This window comes from Schistocerca cancellata, chromosome 2, assembly GCF_023864275.1.
Source record: "Schistocerca cancellata isolate TAMUIC-IGC-003103 chromosome 2, iqSchCanc2.1, whole genome shotgun sequence".
NCBI classification, from domain to species: Eukaryota; Metazoa; Arthropoda; class Insecta; order Orthoptera; family Acrididae; genus Schistocerca; species Schistocerca cancellata.
In genome coordinates this window covers 103,083,224-103,105,165 of record NC_064627.1, presented here as the reverse complement: position 1 = coordinate 103,105,165, position 21,942 = coordinate 103,083,224, and the positions used below count along the sequence as shown (strand labels likewise).

At 45.1% G+C, this 21,942-nt stretch overlaps 1 protein-coding gene across 1 annotated transcript in view; it reads right to left on the bottom strand.

Annotated features, from left to right (window-relative positions):
• Positions 1-282: 282 nt before the first annotated feature.
• The window catches only part of LOC126161366 (cell division cycle protein 123 homolog), a 127,029-nt gene continuing 105,369 nt past the window's right edge, over positions 283-21,942 (bottom strand). The window contains exons 7-8 of the mRNA XM_049917136.1: positions 15,764-16,101; positions 283-558 (exon numbers count right to left, since the gene is read on the bottom strand). Coding sequence (XP_049773093.1) covers positions 520-558; positions 15,764-16,101 — 377 coding nt within the window. The 3' untranslated portion in view covers positions 283-519. The remainder of the gene's footprint in view (positions 559-15,763; positions 16,102-21,942) is intronic.

Genomic DNA, 21,942 nt, shown 5'->3' with positions numbered 1-21,942 from the left:
TGACTATACTACTAAACAATGACGGAACTTCTTTTCTGATATTCACCTTCTTGTTATTTGTCATCTTGCACACACTTCGGTCATTACAAGCACAAGAGCACACTGCATGTTAAACCTGTGCAGAGTCGCTTATTAAGAAAGAGCAGTTGCTGTGTTCATGAGGAATTTCCAGATCTTTCATTGTAATCGACTGTCTGAATTTGCTCGTACTGTAGTGAAAACGTTATTTATTTTTTCCTAGAAAGGAGTAGGTAATAGGAGATAAACAACAAGTAAAAGCTGTAACGGAAATAATCTTTATATAATTCATTTCAAGACTATTTAACGTGCAGGCTTTTAAATGAAACATTCTTCCAGATAATTATTATATTTTTCTCTCACAGTGAATCTGGTAACATTAGAAACCTTAGCCACATGTAATACCACAAAATTAATTGACCATATAATACAACGTTCATTAGGTTTTCTCTCCTCACAGTTTATAATATCGACAGATCCCCCTCGCTCGCAATTCATCGCTCAGCTTTCTTCAGTGCGGCCGTTCTGTTGCCTGACAGCCTGTAAAGAAAAACGGAATGTCATGTACGATAATACTGTGAAAAAAATGTAGCTTTAACTTAGTGCAGTAGGAAATTATTTCAACGTCTTGACTCAATACATTATGGTGCGATTTGGAGCAAGCTGTAGTAGTCTATAGACGCAAAGTAAAGACTGGAAGGTAAAGTGACCCTGTTTGCTGGTGACATTTTGTGTCTTGAATGCTTAGCGAATCCGCAAACTAAGACGTAATTTCTATTCCTAAGGTCCAGCCCGCACTGAAGAACTTCGTTGTCAAACATTGTACGAAAACAGTTCAAAAACGTTTTGTGGTAGTTCACAAACAGCACTTCCTTCCGCTCATCCCCATACCTCCTCCTCCAACTAAAAAAGACAACATGTGTGCTGTTATGAAGATAATGTACATATGTTGAATGCCATAAATGTACTTAACCTTAATATGGGACACAAAACTTCGTAATACATGTAACATAAAGAGTAATGAACAGTAGAAGTTACAGTAGCAAGAGGACAGTTTATTAGTTGATGAAAAGTAGAAGAAAAAACTAAAATTTACTGTCAAGTCATTATTTCGAATCTTGATGACAAACGGCAACTGTGCTTGCCTAGGTATGATACGCTACCGTTCATTTTTTGAATCTGATACGATTTATTGTACCTTCTCATACATTTCTACTAATGCCGGCGTATTACAAGGTTGCATTCTCTCTCCAGTTCTGTTCAATGCATACAGTGAGCACGTTATGGGGGAGGTCCTTTCAGATCTGGTAGGGCAGGAAAATTAATAATCTCCATTAAGCAGATGACATTCTGATAACTGCAACAGACGAATATCAGCTGGAAACCATCATGCGAGGGCTGTCCGAACAACAGTTATAGTAGAAACGGCAACACATGAGGATTATCGAAAAATAATAGGAATGACTAAAGACCTGCACACCACTGTCCGTGAAGGACCGCGAAAACGCAAGCCACTCGTGGCAGTATATCACGTGCCCGATACACTTACCGACGAGGAGTTTCTAGAAAGCCTTTACGAGCAGAATCTAAGCGATGAAGTCTTAGACAGAGAAGTCAAAAGTAGGTTTAAAACACGGCCTATGGGAAGGGGTTTCGGTCACCAGGTACTGGAGGTCAGCCCACATCTGTACAGAGTTCTTACACGAAGACAGATAATCTACGTAGACTTCGAATCATTCTCTGTGAAAGACTATACAGTAGTAAACCAATGTTTTAAGTGTTGTGACCTTGGACATAGGACTAACACCTGCAGAAAGGCCGATGTTATGTGCGCCAAGTGCGGCACCCTAGGACACAAGCGCATAGAGTGCACTTCTGAAGTTTGCATCTTCATCCACTGAAAATACAGAGGCCATGTCTGCAATAAAACAAAAGGAGGTGATTGTCAGACCTTTAAAGAATTGCATGACCAGCTCCTGGACAGTATAGACTATGGCAGCTAAAATCAACACACACACACACAACAAACACGAACAACCACAGCCAATCACCCAAGACACATAAATACAAATCACGTCAACGTTACAAAGAAGCTATCGAAGATCAATTTCCTGGAGAAAAAAAATGAATCTTCTGCCGGAGAGTTACGACGACAATGAACTCATCCCGCAGCTAACACACTCAACGACGTTACAGGATAGCTGTAAAAATACGATAGAATATATACACTCCTGGAAATAGAAAAAAGAACACATTGACACCGGTGTGTCAGACCCACCATACTTGCTCCGGACACTGCGAGAGGGCTGTACAAGCAATGATCACACGCACGGCACAGCGGACACACCAGGAACCGCGGTGTTGGCCGTCGAATGGCGCTAGCTGCGCAGCATTTGTGCACCGCCGCCGTCAGTGTCAGCCAGTTTGCCGTGGCATACGGAGCTCCATCGCAGCCTTTAACACTGGTAGCATGCCGCGACAGCGTGGACGTGAACCGTATGTGCAGGTGACGGACTTTGAGCGAGGGCGTATAGTGGGCATGCGGGAGGCCGGGTGGACGTACCGCCGAATTGCTCAACACGTGGGGCGTGAGGTCTCCATAGTACATCGATGTTGTCGCCAGTGGTCGGCGGAAGGTGCACGTGCCCGTCGACCTGGGACCGGACCGCAGCGACGCACGGATGCACGCCAAGACCGTAGGATCCTACGCAGTGCCGTAGGGACCGCACCGCCACTTCCCAGCAAATTAGGGACACTGTTGCTCCTGGGGTATCGGCGAGGACCATTCGCAACCGTCTCCATGAAGCTGGGCTACGGTCCCGCACACCGTTAGGCCGTCTTCCGCTCACGCCCCAACATCGTGCAGCCCGCCTCCAGTGTTGTCGCGACAGGCGTGAATGGAGGGACGAATGGAGACGTGTCGTCTTCAGCGATGAGAGTCGCTTCTGCCTTGGTGCCAATGATGGTCGTATGCGTGTTTGGCGCCGTGCAGGTGAGCGCCACAATCAGGACTGCATACGACCGAGGCACACAGGGCCAACACCCGGCATCATGGTGTGGGGAGCGATCTCCTACACTGGCCGTACACCACTGGTGATGGTCGAGGGGACACTGAATAGTGCACGGTACATCCAAACCGTCATCGAACCCATCGTTCTACCATTCCTAGACCGCCAAGGGAACTTGCTGTTCCAACAGGACAATGCACGTCCGCATGTATCCCGTGCCACCCAACGTGCTCTAGAAGGTGTAAGTCAACTACCCTGGCCAGCAAGATCTCCGGATCTGTGCCCCATTGAGCATGTTTGGGACTGGATGAAGCGTCGTCTCACGCGGTCTGCACGTCCAGCACGAACGCTGGTCCAACTGAGGCGCCAGGTGGAAATGGCATGGCAAGCCGTTCCACAGGACTACATCCAGCATCTCTACGATCGTCTCCATGGGAGAATAGCAGCCTGCATTGCTGCGAAAGGTGGATATACACTGTGCTAGTGCCGACATTGTGCATGCTCTGTTGCCTGTGTCTATGTGCCTGTGGTTCTGTCAGTGTGATCATGTGATGTATCTGACCCCAGGAATGTGTCAATAAAGTTTCCCCTTCCTGGGACAATGAATTCACGGTGTTCTTATTTCAATTTCCAAGAGTGTAGATGGCATGACAATCAGTGGCTCCATCAACTACGAGGTGGCAAAGCATATCAAAAGACAATTACACCACTGGATAAACTTCCAAATAACATTAACGCAGAGGATAGATGAGTTGAAAGATGAGTTTACATATATTGCACAAGAGAAATGTACAAACAAAAGCGACATACTCATTCACAATTTCTCCCAATCGAAGTACATCACATCACACACACAAGACGAACAGAAACCGGAATCATCATCACATGGAAAACCCAACGACACACATAAATGTGAACAGTACATCAAACCAGTCAAATTTGTCTCGGGGGGCACTCTTCACCCCGGACATAAGAAACAAGGAATAGACAGATACATAGAGCCTGAATCAATAGACACCGAAACAATCAGGCCACAAACCAATGCAAAACTCAGAACTACCGGGCGCAGACTTATAAAAGTAGACAAATTAGATGAGGACGAATCTAAGGGAGACACATGTTACATTTGCAACGATGTCAACGTGCGTCTCGAAACAACCACCACTACAAACATCAACAAAGACACGTAACACTTACAGTCAGTCCCACACAAATTACCACCATCGTCGACACCACACCAGCAACAGCATCGACATCAGTGCAAAACGTATGAAGGCAAAAAGCATTGAAGAAGTGAGTGACAAAATGTAGTGTAGCCGTATGACATCCCAAAGAGATCTTAAATTGTCTCCCAGTCAGCGGCTAACACCAAACCACAATTCATCTAGTACCACCACAGAAACCGCAACAGAAACCAGTACCGACAGGAAGCTAACTACACCTAATTATGATAATTTAGAATTTAACTTACTTTGAAGTAGGCTAGAGAAAAAAGAGATACTGCAGACAGTGCAGCAGATGCTACTTAGATTGTGCCATCGAAAAGGAGATTCTCTCTGTTTTCCAGTAACTGAGCAGACAGACAGAATCATCTTAAGGACAGAGACTATTCCTACATCAGCCGAGCCACTGCTCGACCTCATGCTCCAGGTCTGCTTGCGCAGGTAAGAATCATTCGACTTGGACAAAATATATACACACCATGTAAGAGCACACGGACGAACACATTTTGATTACTCACAGACAGGCAATAAATGCTTTGTACACGTAAAACACCCAGAACACATACACAAAAAGTGAATATCTTACAATATAATACAAAAAAACAGTACGACAGTCAGCGCGGAAATCCCTAAAATAGCACAAGACTTGTAGGCAGACATCAACTGCTTACATGCCCAACTAATATGTCTACCAAAACATGCTACCAGAATAATAGGCAGCAATGACTGTAAGGCTGCAATAGCAACTTTAAATACAACTTCTAATATAATTAAGGTACACGGTTATACAATCAACATTTAGTTACCATACAGATAACTAATGGGAACGTTAGATCGGTGATTGCATCCATGTACGCCAATACAACCATCAAATACAACCGTATGCAGACTACACCAGAGACCTAGTAATGTATGCCAGAGGCAAAAAAATTAGTGACAAGTGGTGACATTAATTCCAGAGCGACCTCTGGAACTCAGATAGGACAGATGACAGAGGACACATATAATCACCGACCTAATATAAGAAACACAATTACATATAACGAACACGGGAGGACATATACCAACATATGCAGGGTTCGATGGTACGAGCAGTAATATTGACTTTACGCTAGCAAATAATGCAGCAGTGGCATTCCTAACAAACTGGACCGTACACAACAACATAACCAGTAGTGATTACAATGTCATAACATACACACAACTCACACTCAGCACCAGACACTTATTGTTGCACAAAGCAGTCTGGAACAAATCACAGAAATTATCCAACAACACGATCTAGAAAATATCAATCGAGGTATCGATTACAGAGCACACAAGCTAACACAGGTGATACAACATGCACAAAACACATCAAAACCGACAGCAAAGAGCACAAAACGCTCACATTACCATGGATCAACGATCTCACGAGGAAATTATATCAAAGAGCGATAGCAGATAGTGACAGACACATAAGACTGGAAGCATATAGGCATGCACAAAACTTATACAGACAGACCCTATACAACACGCGTAAACAACAATGGGAGCTATTTGTAACAACACAAACAAAGCAAAATATGTGGGGGGAACCATACAAAATACTGACAGAGAAGATAAAAACCCCACTAGTTCTGGACGCGGCTACGGCAGGATGACGGCACGATGACGAGGGGGTGGAGGAATACAGCGGAGTTTCTGCTGTATAAACTGCTTCCTGACGATGTCATCGATACAGACGCACAGTATCATACAGCACTACCAGAAAATCTACACACACCGTACAACAATGCAACTGTCATTTTGCGCAAGAAGAGGTTGCGCTAGCAATCTCAGTGCTCAAAAACAAGAAGCACCTGGACCAGATGGTATCCACTCGAAAACACTGAAAAAACTAGCACCGCAGATCACACCGTTCCTAACAACATTACTGAATGATGCCTTACGGCTAGGCAGGGTACCTACAGTATGGAAAACTTCCAAACCAGTCATTATTAAGAAATCAGCGAACAGGCGTCCTTCAGATCCAAAGACCCACAGGCAAAAATACCTCATAAGCACCCTAGCAAAGATTCAGGAGAAGCTACTGTGTAAGATCTTGCAAATATACAGAGCTCTCAGAGGTATGAGCCAACACCAATTCGGCTTCGGAACTGGCAGATCAATAGATAATGCCATCAACCAGGCCCTACCCACAATTAATACTACAACAGAGAAATACGCCATGGCAATAACGATTGACACTGCCGGGGCATTCGATAATCTCTGGTGGTCCGCAATGTTTCAGAGGTTAAAACACCTGTAAGTGCCGCAATGACTGTACAGTAGTTAGCTAGATTCTGTAAAGACCGAGCAGCCGAATGGCAGATGCACAGCCGGAAAGTAATTAAAATAATTACCAAAGGCTGTCCTCAAGGGTCGATCTGCGGCCCCATCTTCTGGGACATAACAAATGGTTCAAAATGGTTCAAATGGCTCTGAGCACTATGGGACTTAACTGCTGAGGTCATCAGTCCCCTAGAACTTAGAACTACTTAAACCTAACTAACCTAAGGACATCACACACATCCATGCTCGAGACAGGATTCGAACCTGCGACCGTAGCGGTCGCGCGGATCCAGACAGAAGCGCCTAGAACCGCTCGGCCACTCCGGCCGGCCTGGGACATAACAATCGAGCCCCTGCTACACCTTCTAGCTGGGGATGAAAGTCAGACGGAATTGTCGCCTACGCAGGTGACCTATTAGTTGTAGTCACTGCAAACAACAGAGACCAATTAGAAGAGAAAGCCACTGGAATACTACAAACAATTACACAATGGTGTCACAACAATAAACTCAGGATAGCCGAAAACAAAACAACACACACGTTACTGAAAGGATCAAAAATGTTCAAATGTGTATGAATTTCTAAGGGACCAAACTGCTGAGGTCATCGATCCCTAGCCTCACACACTACTTAAACTAACTTATGCTAAGAACAACACACACACCCATATCCGAGGGAGGACTCGAACCGCCTGCGGGAGGGGCCGCGCAGTCAGTGACATGGCGCCTCTAACCGCGCGGCACTGAAAGGATCACTCCAAAGGAATCCTTCAGGTAAAATTGGGGACACAAACATCAAACGAGCACACGCCAAGAAATCACCAAATGCTGTAAACGGATGAGCACCTAAAGTTAATTCATAGGATTAGCAATACCAATAAACAATATTGTGTGTGTGTGTGTGTGTGTGTGTGTGTGTGTGTGTGTGTGTGTGTGTGTGTCTTTCAATCAACAGCTCGAAGAAATCTTTCTGAGGTATTCGTCGTCAGTCACAATCGGTGATGGGACTAACAAATCTCTCCTCTATCCTATCATCTTTTCATATTCTTCTTGAAAAATACAACAAAATTTTATTTATATTTCAACGTTAAATTACTGTTATTTTGAAAAGTGTTATTCTTTGTAAATGTTGTAGATAAAACAAAAGAAAAGAAAACTCCAAAAAGGATGAAAAACGAAAATTGTATGACGTACGAGCTGTTTTAAAACACCAGGTATCAGGTCTATAATTTGGCAATAAATAAATAATACAAAAAAGTCCGAACGAAGCACAGACTATGGTGCTGAAAGCAAGAACAGAAATACCAAAGTGATGACTGCAGATCGCTCTAATGACAAGTGACCTGACATCACAAGAACTGCTGGCTGGCTACGAGGTCGTCAGTCACGTCGAGTGTTTAGGATCTGTTGTCACTGACACTTGGAGATATATTCGATTGCAAGAAATTCTACAGCAAAACTTGCTCGTACCTGGAAGGACAGCCCCATCACTTCCAAGGCAAAGAACACCCTCGTCCGAGCTCTAATCTTCCCTATAGTGATCTATGCAGCAGAAACTTGGACGACGAAGACGGTGGATCGTCGCAAGATTGATGCTCTGGAATTGTAGAGTTATAGAAGATCACTTCGAATACCATGGACAACACATCGTACTAATGAATCGATCGCCAAGCAGCTCGGCATGAGAAGAAGCTTGTCGACTCCTGTCAACCAAAATCAGTTGAAATGTAGTGACGGAAAAAAGCCACAACACCAAGAAGACGTGCGACATAAGCGAAACTTGTAGGCGCGTTTCTATGCCTGACAGATGATGTCTATTCAAATTTCGCGGAAGTCGCGTAAGAGTGACGCTGGTAGCGGCACTATGGACATGCAAATCAGGCTTGCTATAAATACACGCTGTAACGGTCGTGAGCGTTGGTTACCTTTGAGACTGGACGTGGTGAGCTGATGTTAACCAAGACCGCCTTCAAGGAGACTAAGGCGCCATTGTCAACACTGCGTTTGAACGAGATTGTGTAATAGGGCTACGAGAAGATGGATGTTCCTTCCGAGATACTGCAGAACAACGTGACAGGAATGTAGACTCTGTTCATGATGGCTGGCAGCGGTAGTCACTGGAACGTACGGTCCCAAATAGACCGGGCTCCGGATTGCTGTGTGGCACTGCCGACAGGGAAGACCATCGTGCTCGGCGTATCGCTCTGGGGCGTACTGCAACTGCAGCAGCAATCTGAGCAGCAGTTGGCACCACAGTGACACTACATCTGTTACTCCAAGGGCGGCTCCGAGCCAGATGCCCTGTAGCGTACATTCCACTGACCCTAAACCACAACCATCAGCGACTTCAGTGATGTCAAGCGAGAGCTCGTTGGAGGGCAGGGTGGAGGTCTGTTAAGTATTCTGATGAAAGCTGGTCCTGCCCCGGTGCCAGTGACGGCAGTCTGTTCTTGAGGAGGAGGCCAGCTGAGTGCATGGAACCGACCTGTCTGCATAGTAGACACACTGGGGTACCTGGAGTTATGGTCTGGGGTTCGATTTTATATGACAGCAGGAGCACTATCGTGGTTATCTCGCGCAGCCCGACTGCAAATCTGCACTTCAGTCTGTTGATTCGACCTGTTGTGCTGCCATTCATGAACAGCATTCCAAAGGCTATTTTCCAACAGGAACACGATCGCCCACATACCCATGTTGTAACCCGACATGCTCTACAGTGTCGACACGTTGCCTTTGCCTGTTCGATCATCATATCTGTCTCCAATTGTGCATATATGTGATATCATCGGACGAAAACTCCAGCGTCACCCCAAACAGCGTTAACTGTCTCTGTATTGTCTGACCAACTGCAACGGGCATGGAACTCCATCCCACAAACTGACATCCGTACAACACAATGCATGTATGTTTGGACGCTTGCATTCAACATTCTGGCGGTTAAACTGGTTATTAACGTACAAGCATTTCACATTTCCAATTGTTTATTTCGCACTTACATTAACCTATGATCCTGCAATGTTAATCACTTGAATGTGCTACCTAGACAAATGTATTCCCGAAATTTCATTACTCTACATTAATTATTTTCCCGTCAGTATATTTGGTCACATTGCCAGAAGGCAAGATGCAATGGAAAGAACTATGATACAGGGAACATTCGACGGCCTAAGACCTAGAGGACGCACCATTGCGGTGGATAGCCCACATTAAAAGCCTGACCGGGGTCGGCTTGCAGCCAGCAAGTCAACATGCCCAAGTCAGAGCTTCGTGGAAGCAGGTCGGCAAGGGCCTTACCACGTGATGCAACCAGAGATGCGAAGGGTCAGATTAAAGAGAGGGAAGTAGTTTTCGAGCCACAGCATGCTTGTCACCAGCTGGAGGTATTACAGGAACATTATTTTTGGACCCTGTGCAGCTACACGCTAGGTTCGTGGAGATTTTATTGCATCTTAGTATCAAAGTAAACAAAAATTAAAGTGCATCTGTGTGTGTGTGTGTGTGTTCAAATGGTTCAAATGGATCTGAGCACTATGGGACTTAACATCTGAGGTCATCAGTCCCCTAGAACTTAGAACTACTTAAACCTAACTAACCTAAGGACATCACACACATCCATGCCCGAGGCAGGATTCGAACCTGCGACCGTAGCGGTCGCCCAGTTCCAGACTGAAGCGCCTAGAACCGCTCGGCCACACCGGGCGGCTGTATGTGTGTATGTGTGTGTGTGTGTGTGTGTGTGTGTGTGTGTGTGAGAGAGAGAGAGAGAGAGAGAGAGAGAGAGAGAGAGAGCGAGAGAGAGAGAGAGAGAGAGAGAGAGAGAGAAAGTTGTTTGGATAAAATGTACATTATCGAAATGGAATTGTCATGGATATCAAGATGCCATGCTATCACCATGACCCCAGCGTCTAGCGGCAAATGCTCCAGAAAATAACGTACCTGTAATACCTCCGTCTGGCGATGAGCCTGCAGCTGGTGGGTCGAACTACACTACTGTTTGGAAAAAGTGGAACACCAAAAGCGACAGATGTGATTACAATGAAATTTATTCCATCGATTAGGGGCATGACACTATGCAATGTGACCAGGCTCCTCTTTCCCACTGGGCACGTGCCCAGGGCTCCGCGATCGATATGGGCCCCCACACTCCTACCAGGTCACCAAAAGATAACCGATATTTACACGTATTATCGAAAAAAAATTCATTTCGAAAAAATCGAACGATAATGACTGACTACAATAGCTACTTGCTTATTAGCTTTGCGCAGTGCACCGTTACAGCGACGTAAAATTAAACGTGACCGACAGACTTAAATAAACCGACTCGACGAACGGGAATTCTCCTGCATTTGTCTGCGGTGTTGTTGCGTTTGTTTTGTTTGTTGTTGCTACTGACTCTGCTTCGAGGTATTCTTTGATTAAACAGTCGTTTGTCTGTTTTGTCTTCTGTAAGCGACTAGAACAATGAAAGCGCTGAAAGAAAACGGTAGTTGTACTCGCCTTCCGAAAACCGTGTATTTTATCATCTGCTTATTTAACCATTCTGATGTAAATCTATACTCTTCGAGTGGATGTAATGATTGGATGGACATTAATCACATAATTTTAACGCATGAAAATAGTCCAGCACATTAGCAATCCATGATGACTTATCTGGCACGAAGTAAAGCGGTTGGTAGAATAGATGTAGACTTATTATCTCAACGTAAAAAAGAAGTGGATTACCAGAGATATGTAATTAAACGGATTGTGGCCGTTGTACAATTTTTGGCATCGAGAGGGCTTCCATTTCGCAGTGACAATGAAATTCGAGGATCTCCCAACAATGGAAATTATTTGGGATGTATGGAATTATTGAGTGAATTTAATCCATTTCTTGCAGACCACTTACAAAAATTCTGGAATCCTGGAAAAGATAACACTTCTTATTTATCAGTGAATATCTGTAATGAGTTTATTGACGTAATTGGAGAAAAAGCTCCTAAAAAGTTATAAAGGAAGTTAAATTAGCAAAATATTTTTCTATTAGCGTTGACAGTACGCCCGATCTGTCTCATGTTGACCAGCTAACTTTTTTAATTCGACAGTGATCCTGTTGAAAGGTTCCTGACTTTTATACCTATTAAAGACCATAAGTCTCAGTATTTCGCGGGAACCATCTTGAATTTTTTGGATAATCATGATATTCCCATAAAAGATTGCAAAGGACAAAGCTACGACAATGCTTCAAATATGTCGAGGAAATATACTGGTCTACAAGCAAGAATCAAGGAGAAATGTGAATTTGCCGCCTTTGTAAAATGTGCGGGACATTCACTAACCTTGGTAGGTCTCCCAAGCTGCTGGGTGTGTATCAGAGCCAACAAAGTTTCTGAAATGGTTCAGAAAGTGTACAGCTTTTTGTTGAGCTCTACCCACCGATGAAATATTTTAACAGAAAATTTAGGTTTTAAAAAAAGATGTTATAAAAATTTCACAAACCAGATGGTCAGCCCGAGCTGATGCAGTAAGTGCCTGGCATTAACATCATAAACAAATTATAGTCACTTTGATGTCCATCGCAGAAGATACAGAACAGACAATACAAACCAGAAACGAAGCCCTTAGTCTGTCCAAAGAACGGAAAGCTAGAATTTATTATATTAACGGAAATTTGGAGCTCTATATTGGAAAGAATATACAAAACAAGCAATTATCTTCAGAAAGAAACAATAATACTGCACGTTACAACTAATTTGTTCACTTCACTTGGTGATTTTATCATTAACCTCACGGATAAATTCGACTTCGAATCGTCCGCCAAACAAAGCAACCCAGAATCTGATTACAAGGACCCATCTCAAAGAACAAAATTTAGAAGCTCAAGTCAGACTTTTTTGATGGCTCTGCACCGTCAGTCAAACTGAATGGAAGAGAGAAATTCAAAGTGGAAACCTTTCTTCCCATAACTGATACCTTGAGCGTTCATCTAAAACAGCGATTCGCTTGTAAACTCTGAATTCCGAAGAGTTGAGACAAAGTTGCAAAGAATTTGCTGAAATTTATTATGAAGACGTTAACGAGCAAGAGTTACAAACGGAATATCTACATTTAACAGAATACTTGAAAATTCTTCAGAGTACAAATGGGGGAACTAACAGTGTATTGGAAAAATATCACCGTTTGAAAGAAAACAAAAGTGAAACACATTTACAAATGTAGAAAACGCACTGAAAATCTTTTTAAGCACGGGGGTAACCAACTGCAGTGCGGAACGCTCCTTCTCCAAATTGACAAGAATAAAGTATGCTCAAAAATATAGATTTTGAACACGTGATTAACAATTTTGCCCATCTCAAATCTAGAAGGGCAACTCTTCAATCAACAGAGATTTTTAGGCACTAACCTGTGAATGCTAAAAGAGTTACTTTTGTGGATTATATTACATTACCTATTCATTTCATGTGACAGTAAACAAATAAAAATATATATAGAACCTCGCTTATCTACTCTCTTTGTCTATTCTAACAAAATAGTGGTCTGTCAAGGTCACAGGGGCCTTAATGTGCCCAGAGCCTTAATACGTTAAAGACGGCCCTGACTGTGACTGCGGAAATTCAGTACGGAGTAGCGTCACCATGTGTTGTTGTTAGAGCAGCTACACGTCGTTGCTTGGATTCATAGAGCGCCAGAACATGGTACTGGGGAATACTCTGCCATGTGGTGTGTACGCGCTTCCACAAAGCATCAACTGTAGCTGCTGGAGAACCTGAACGAACAAGCTGCCGACCGACCATATCCCAGCCATGTTCGATGGGCGACATGTCAGGCGAACGGACCGGCCAGGGAAGCAACGGTACCTAACGTTCTTCTAAAAAGGTTGCACAAACTTTGTCACAAGCGGCCACGCATTGTCCTGCTGAAATATGATATATGGTACGGCCTACAAGAGGGGCAGTGCCTCGGACAATAAAATGTCCATGATGTAGCGGTAGCTGCTCACATTGCCCTCAAGACGTAGGAGGCGAGATGGCGTGTTATATGCAATAAAACCACAAACCATCACGCTTGGAATTTGTCCGCTATGCCGCTCAACAGTCTGTCCAATCACGTTTACCGCAGCGGCGTCGAACGCATTTGCGGCCATCACTGTAGGGCAAGTTGGAGCCGGACTCGTACGGAAACACTACATTTTACCACTCAGCGCGCCTGTGTCGGCATTCACGTGCCCACTGCGGTCTGTGACGTTAGTGGGTTCTAGTCAGTGAAAGGCGACGCACTGGCATGCATGCTACCCGTCCACTCCGCAGAACACAGCGTCGAACCGTCGACGCAGACACGTCCACACCGGTTGCAGTGTCCCAACAAGTCTGCGGACGAAACTGTTCTGTCCGTCACGGCCAAACGGACTACCTCGCGCTGTGGCCGCACTGAGTCGTCCAGCACCCTATTGGCGCTGTGTACGGCACCTTCTCTCCTCTGGTTCCACGTACGCCTCGATGTTGAAGCAGCGTAACCTGTACGAGCCGCAATGTCATGGAACGACAGAGCCGTCCCTCGGTAACCGATTATTTTTGCCCCCTCCGAACGCACACACATATTCCACCCTGTGATCTCGGCGAGCATAGCGGCACTTGGTTACACGTTTCCACTTCGTATGATAACTCCGCATCAACTGAGCGTTACGTGACACTGACCTGGTCGGTCACACAAGAGAGGGAGGCGTACGGGCCTACGTGCACGCCGCATCTCCGCCATATAAGTTGGCTTACTGTGGTTCCACTGTTCTATTTTTCCTCTTATCGTGGCTTGTTGCAGACAATTGCTTCTGACAAGGGAAACTACACTTGCCCCCCATCATCAGATTTAGTGGTAAAATAGCCCAGTGGATGGAGCGTCAAAAGGTGAACAGAGATCAAGCATGAAAACAGGGAGTACGTATACTGAACTGTGAAAAAAGATGTAAACTGGAAACAGTGAATGGTCCACACTCAGGATATGCAAAATCGAGCCAATTTGGACAGCCACGGCGTCGTGGTTATGTGGCCCCGGTAGTGAACTGCGAAGGGGAGATACGTTTTCAGATCTCCCGCTAGCCCTTTTTTCCACAAAACTATGAACTGTCCGTTCTTTCACTGACGTGTCTGTTCGCTGTATTCAAATTGGCGTCTGTGCTGTAGTGTAATGTGCGAATACAACAACGTATTGTAAGGAAGGGACCTCCAGGCAGACGTACTCACGTACATACGTGCCTCTTATTTGTTCTATAAAAGTATCACATGTTACGACAATTGCGTTCTGTTTTGGAAGTTTTGAGTCTTTAATTCCTGTCATTTGTTGTTTTCATTTCTGTGAGGTGTATGCGGCATTTCGCCTGCTCTAACTATTCATCACATTTACTTGCGACTCATATTCTGCAATCAATGCATAGTATGACAATTGCCAAGACTACAGGAGGAGGACACACACGTGAATGAACGGACGGAAAGTTCATAATTTTATGAAAAAAATGGCATACGAGGAAGATTTGAACACGGATCTCCCGCTTTGCAAGCCAACACCGTGACCACACAACAACGACACCGTAGTTCTTGCAATCCACTCGGTGTTATACATCTTGAGTTAGGACCGTTCACTGTTCCTATTTTGCTTCTTTTTTCACAGTTCAGTACACGTTCTTCCTGTCTTCATTCTTGATTTGTGGTCAGTTTTTCTGTATATATTTTTATTTCTTTACAGTCACGTTAAATGAATAGGTAATATAATATAATCCACAAAAGTAACTCTTTTAGCATTCACTAGGCCATTATACGACTAAACCTGAGAGGGATGCGATGGCGAGTTTCCCTTACGAGTGTTTCACTTTTTGTAAACAATAGTGTAGTTATTGGCACAATAATTCGTCTGACATTCAAAAAACGACTGGTTGTACATCTTACCTACATAAACCGCCTGATTACTGCCAGATGGATTTAAACCGAGGGTACTGGCAGCAAAAATGGACGTAATAGATGAAGTGCAAGAAGGAGAGAGAGATGAAAGTGATGGGAACACAGGTAACGAAAAGGGGAGCAGCCTGAGTCTTTGAGAAATGATAAGAGAGCAACGGCGCAACGGAGAGAAAATGGTAACATTCGCTTTACTGTTTGACAGAGAGCACACTCCAGATTACTTTTCGTGATTGCCATTTTTCTGATTTCCTGCCATTCAGATGTGAGTAACCTACCTCGGTAATGTGCTCGATGATGGACATGGACTCCTGCATGCTGCACAGGTCAGACACCTCGAAAGGAACGCCGAAGTGCTGGCACTGGTTGGGCTGCAGTCCAGGGTCCTCGCCCAGGAAGCGGAACTCGGGGTCGAAGGCGGGCGTCTCCGCCGCCCCAGACGCCGCCGCCGCCTCGGCGCCGCCCGCAGACGCCGGCTGCGGGGGCGAGCGCGCGGCCAGCAGCTCCTGCAGCTCCGGCCACGTGAACAGCGGCGTCTTGGCCGACCGCTCGGTCAGCGGGCCCACGTCCAGCAGCGTCACCCTGCCGCGGCCCTCTCGCACCACGTCCAGCGTGTCTGCACACCGACCAAACCACGCTCCATTACATATAAATCGGAGGTGGAAGGGGGAGAAGGGAAAGGAAATGGAAGGGAAGGAATTAATAATAGCAACTGGATCGAGACGACGAGCGAAAACGTGTGTCTGACAGGGACTCAAACCCGGAACCTGTTGCTTACTAGGCAGCATTAACCACTGCGCCGCCCGGACACAGTGTTTATCGCAAATGCGCGGACTACCTGGCACGCTCCCCAGCTGACCCACACTCCCATCTAGCGTCACCTATCTGCAATCTCCGTCCGTCTGCTCCATGTTCGCTAATTTTAAATTCCCGCTGGAGATCGAACGAAGTGTGCATCCACACTGAATATTGCGGATTCATTGGCCATCGAGGTGAATCGTTTATGCATTCATGCTCATAAATTAAGGATAATGCTGATACATGGTGAAACAACGCTCTGGTGGACGGTTTGCGCGTTTAAATCACCTCGGGGTATGACCATGCGGTGCATTTGACCTGCGGTCGTCGCGCGGTGGCGCTGGCAGCAGTCCACATACGCAGAGGTGTGTTGGTGCATTACAGTGTACGGTGCAGCGAGTAAGTTTGCAGACATTTTCAGACGTGCTAATGGTGACTGTGTGTTGAAAATGGCTCAAAGAACACATACTGATGACGTTATGAGGGGTAGAATACTAGGGCGACTGGAGGATGGTCAAACACAGCAGGTCGTAGCACGGGCCCTCCGCATGCCACAAAGTGTGATGTCAAGATTATGGCAACGATTCCAGCAGACAGGAAACGTGTCCAGGCGCTACAGTACTGGACGTTCACAGTGTACAACGCCACAAGAAGACCGATATCTCACCATCAGTGCCCGCAGACGGCCACAGAGTACTGCAGGTAACCTTGCTCAGGACGTTACCGCAGCCACTGGAACAGTTGTCTCCAGACACACAGTCTACAGACGACTGAACAGCTATGATTTACTCGCCAGGAGACCTGCAATGTGCATTCCACTGACCCCTGGTCACAGGAGAGCCCGTAAAGCCTGGTGTCAAGAACACAGTACATGGGCATTGGAAGAGTTGTCCCAGGTTATGTTTACGGACGAGTCCAGGTATAGTGATTCTCGCCGGGTTTTCATCTGGCGTGAACCAGGAACCAGATACCAACCCTAAATGTCCTTGAAAGAGACCTGTATGGAGGTCGTGGTTTGATGGTGTTGGGTGGGATTATGATTGGTGCAAGTACACCCCTGCATGTCTTTGACAGAGGAACTGTAACAGGTCAGGTGTATCGGGACGCCATTTTACACCAATATGTCCGCCTTTTCATGGGTGCAGTGGGTCCCACCTTCCTCCTGATGAATGATAGCGCACGACGCCACGCCACCGAGCTGCCATCGTAAAGGAGTACCTTGAAACAGAAGATATCAGGCGAATGGAGTGGGCTGCCCGTTCTCCAGACCTAAACCCCATCGAGCACGTCTGGGATGCTCTCGGTCGACGTATCGCTGCACGTCTTCACACCCCTAGGACACTTCAGGAGCTCCGACAGGCACTGGTGCAAGAATGGGAGGCTATACCCCAGCAGCTGCTCGGCCACCTGATCCGGAGTAAGGCAACCCGTTGTTACATGCTCAGGAAACAGTGGCGTTTTGTAGCACATGTGTTTCGGGATGGTTTTCTCAACTTATCACCAATACCGTGGACTTGAGGATCTGTGTCGTGTGTGTTCCCTATGTGCCTAAGCCATTAGCGCCAGTTTTGTGTTGTGCCACGTCGTGTTGCACCACATCCTGCAGTTATCGCCGGCCGCGGTGGCCGATCGGTTCTAGGCGCTTCAGTCCGGAACCGCACGACTGCTACGGTCGCAGGTTCGAATCCTGCCTCGGGCATGGATGTGTGTCCTTAGGTTAGTTAGGTTCAAGTAGTTCTAAGTTCTAGGGGACTAATAGCCTCCGATGTTAAGTCCCATAGTGCTCAGAGCCATTTGAACGGGCAATTTTTTTTTGCAATTAATTTATGAGCATGAGCGTATGAATGCAGGGTGTCTGTTCTTTCGAAGGTGACCGCCGGAACAGACACCATGCACTCATAAAAATATAAACCTGTCCACAGTGTTCTTTTCTGTTTTGATTTTCTTCTTGATCTATCGCATACTTCATTCCTGTATGGGTGACAGGTTGGCTGCGGCCAAGTGTCTGTTCTTCAGCCAGCCTATAAGTAGTGATAAATGTGACCATTTTAATGGTGTAACACATTATACCGCGCTGGCAGTCAAAATTGCAACCTCATGGAGATGGTAGGCAACAAACGCCAAAATGATATCATGTGTACTTTACGCTTGGATATGCAAATGATCAGCATTCCAGCGCAACTGTATGGAGTGGATAAGAGTAAGACCATTAGCATTCTGTACTTACGGAAAGTTATTGAGTGGGATCCTCATTCACAATTTTGTTTACGAGGGAATAATGTTTACCATCATTATGTCGGCATTCGACTGCGGCAGGATCATCGCTTATCTAGAGTCCCGTTTATCGTTCCACGATACTGGCACTCTCGTTGATCGGGATCCCATGACTGTCCACGAAATGATTCAAATGGCTCTGAGCACTATAGGACTTAACATCTGAGGTCACCAGTCCCCTAGAACTTGGAACTACTTAAACCTAACTAACCCAACGACATCACACACATCCATGCCCGAGGCAGGATTCGAGCCTGCGACCGTAGCGGTCTACGAAATCGGTGGCTTTAGGGTCGCTAGATTCATCGTCCTTAAGGACCTCAGCGGTCTCCAGGATTGGATTAATGGGACTGAAGGGACAAAAGCACGAGATCAACAGTCCCTTCATCCTATATGTGTCACCCTGGGAAGAGTCCTGAGAGAGAATAGACGTAGACGAAAAAACCTGATAAACCAGACTGTAGCTGAGAATCAATAAACCAAGAGCGAGAAGCAAGTAGAAGTGGCACAGGGATAAGTGGGACTTTCTTCGAGAAAACAGCAACTGGAGGACCCTGGGACATGTTATGCGATGGGAGACGCACCCTCTGCATACCACCGGCGTTTCCTCACCCTCATTTGCTACAAAGAAAACTAGCCACGCAGACAAGTTGATAAAATCTCAGGAAAGAGGAGAACTACGACGAGACAGTAGCACAACCACCTGACAAAGTCACGAAATTGAAGGTTTCGCCATAATTTGGCCAAATCACATCGTGGCAGTGCTCAGAAGTACCAAGCATCAAATTCATTAAAAAAAACAGAATCAAGACATTTTCCACATTGCATAGTGGTTATAAAAGGAATATTTAATTGGATTTGAAAAATAATTGCTTCACTGGTTTCCTTTCGCGTTCCTGGTTAAAGACGCACATGAAACAGTAGACAAAGCTGAATGTGACACTTCTGACTGCGGTCTCGTAGTATTATTAAAACGTACATATCCGGTGAGAGACAAGAGTAGCCACGTTGGCTACGGCCAGTGGCGCGTGTTTTTCACGCAAGGTCTGGCCCTTCTTTCAAGCTACGCGCGCAGCTACACGGCCGCTGTTATCGCGCAGTGTGAAGCCAAGGGAAGGCCAGTCACAACTGAGTCGGTGCAAGGTGCGCCAACATTTAGTGTGCGCAGTTAGTATCACTTACAGGCGGAATTTCAATAAATAAGAATGCAGTCCTTGCGTTCTGTGCTGTGACATTTTTTCATAGGCGTCAGCAACGGTGGCATGAGGAACATACTGGATTCATCTGATATAAAGCGAGAGATCTACAGAGGAAAGTATGTGTTCCTATACAACAAATTGGAGGCAAAGCTCGTCAAGTTTTTTTCATTTTACATGATACCTATTAACTCATTTGAAATGCTTTTGAGCATGGTCAGAGACAAAATTTATAAATGTAAGACAACCATGTGTGAACGTATTAGTGAAGAAGAAAAACTCACTGCAACTTTAAGAGGACCAGGACATGAGCAGATAGCATTTTCACTCTTATCCTTCAAGAATACATTGCTCTTGATCAATAACGCGTAACACGTTGCAGTCATATGTAGGTAAAGCAGCATGAGAAATTGTATTTATTTATTTATTTAAGATACTTTAAGTATGACAACAATTTCTCTATGGGATGAATTTTGAATGCGCTGTAACTTTTCGGTACTGTTATGTGGGGCATGATGCATGTAACATATCTCAGATTGTGGTAGGCTTCTCTCACCATTCACAGAAATATCTTGTGTCTCCCATCTTCCAGTTTGATATGTAACTGACGAAATAAGAACGATTCATTTAATCAACTCATTATATTGTTTAATACTTGCCTTCAACCAGATGTGAGGCACAACACATTTCTATGAATACTGAGAGTAGCTTCTCTTAGTTTGAGTTTAACCACACGCACGATGCTCCAGATAACTTTACCAAAAACTATAGGTGCATTCAAAATTCATCTCTTAGACAAACTGTTGTGATAGCTTAACTTTTATAGATAATAAATGTAATTTCCGATACTGCTTCATCTATTGTTACGTAGTGTTGACATATAACCGCAACTTCCTTGCTGTTATTCATCACGAGTAACACACGGTATTCTCACTGCGCTGCTAGACAGGTAACAGACCCTTCAGTCATCCCGTACCGTCTTTCTTCCTGAAAAGACCACTTCCCGAGCACTACTCGCTCTTCAGTTTATAGGCAGACCATAAAAGCGCAGCGCGCTTCCCTCACATGTCGCTAGTGCCAACTACCACGCAGCGTGCAAAAAAACGGAGAACAAAAATGCATTCCGGTGTGTTACAGCTTCGTGAACGCTGCAGCCCGCAAGCGCACACAGCGCGGAAATGCGTCGTGTGGCCTGCCCCATTCAACAAACTGTGATCTATATCGACGGCGTGAATTCCGACACAAGTGCGAGTGAAAAAAACTCTCGTGTAGCCGTAACCGCTTGCGAGTACGAGGTCTGTTCAAAAAAAATCCGGAACTTTGTCTACGCTTTCCTTTCACTTATTGTGCATTGTCTCCTTCGAAATACTCATAAAGGTTTTCTTGAGTTTCGCGTAAAATTTAATGCACACGTGATGCTCCTCAAACCCTGCCATCTCGAAATTCACAATCTGCGCGATACAACGTTCTACTCAATACAACACTGAACACTAACAGACACAACTACGAAACTCCCGGTAGTTACACATTAAACACTGGAGTGTGCAGAAAAGTCAACCGCTTTTCGGTCCAACACAGCTGGCGCGAAATCACTAATGTTCCGGAATTTTATGAAAATACCTCGTATTCTAATAAATCGCGCACAAATATTGACGCCGTCTTACGATATCAATTGTTTCTTACCAGAAGTGGCGGAGATATGTATGTGTATTCAGCTTGCTCTTGTTTATGTTCACTATTCACAGATTATGCAGACTTAGGTACTGAAGATATATGAAATATAAATAAGAGATAATATTGTAGTGAGTGTATATTTTACAGTTTTTACAACTGAGATAAGAGTACTGAATAGAGAGGACAAAGTTGTACGGTGCAGTTGTAGATGGGCCGGTCAGCCGCTGGTGATTATTTGCAGGACAACAATACGATGGGCCAAGCAAGAACAAGGACTATGAAAACAATCTGCAGAGCTTGACAAGTTAACACTTGAAAGTGCGAAATTAAGTAATTTTCATCCAAGGGCATAGAAAGTGGTTAGCAGAGTGTGCAGCATGAGCAATGACTTCGACTAACACTCCTGTAAACAGGTCTTGCTCCTTGTCTGTCATGTCCCCAGAGCTTTAGCCAATAACACAGCATTTTCGACCACGTGAGCAAATCTTGATATCTAACGATTTTTAAGCTTTAAT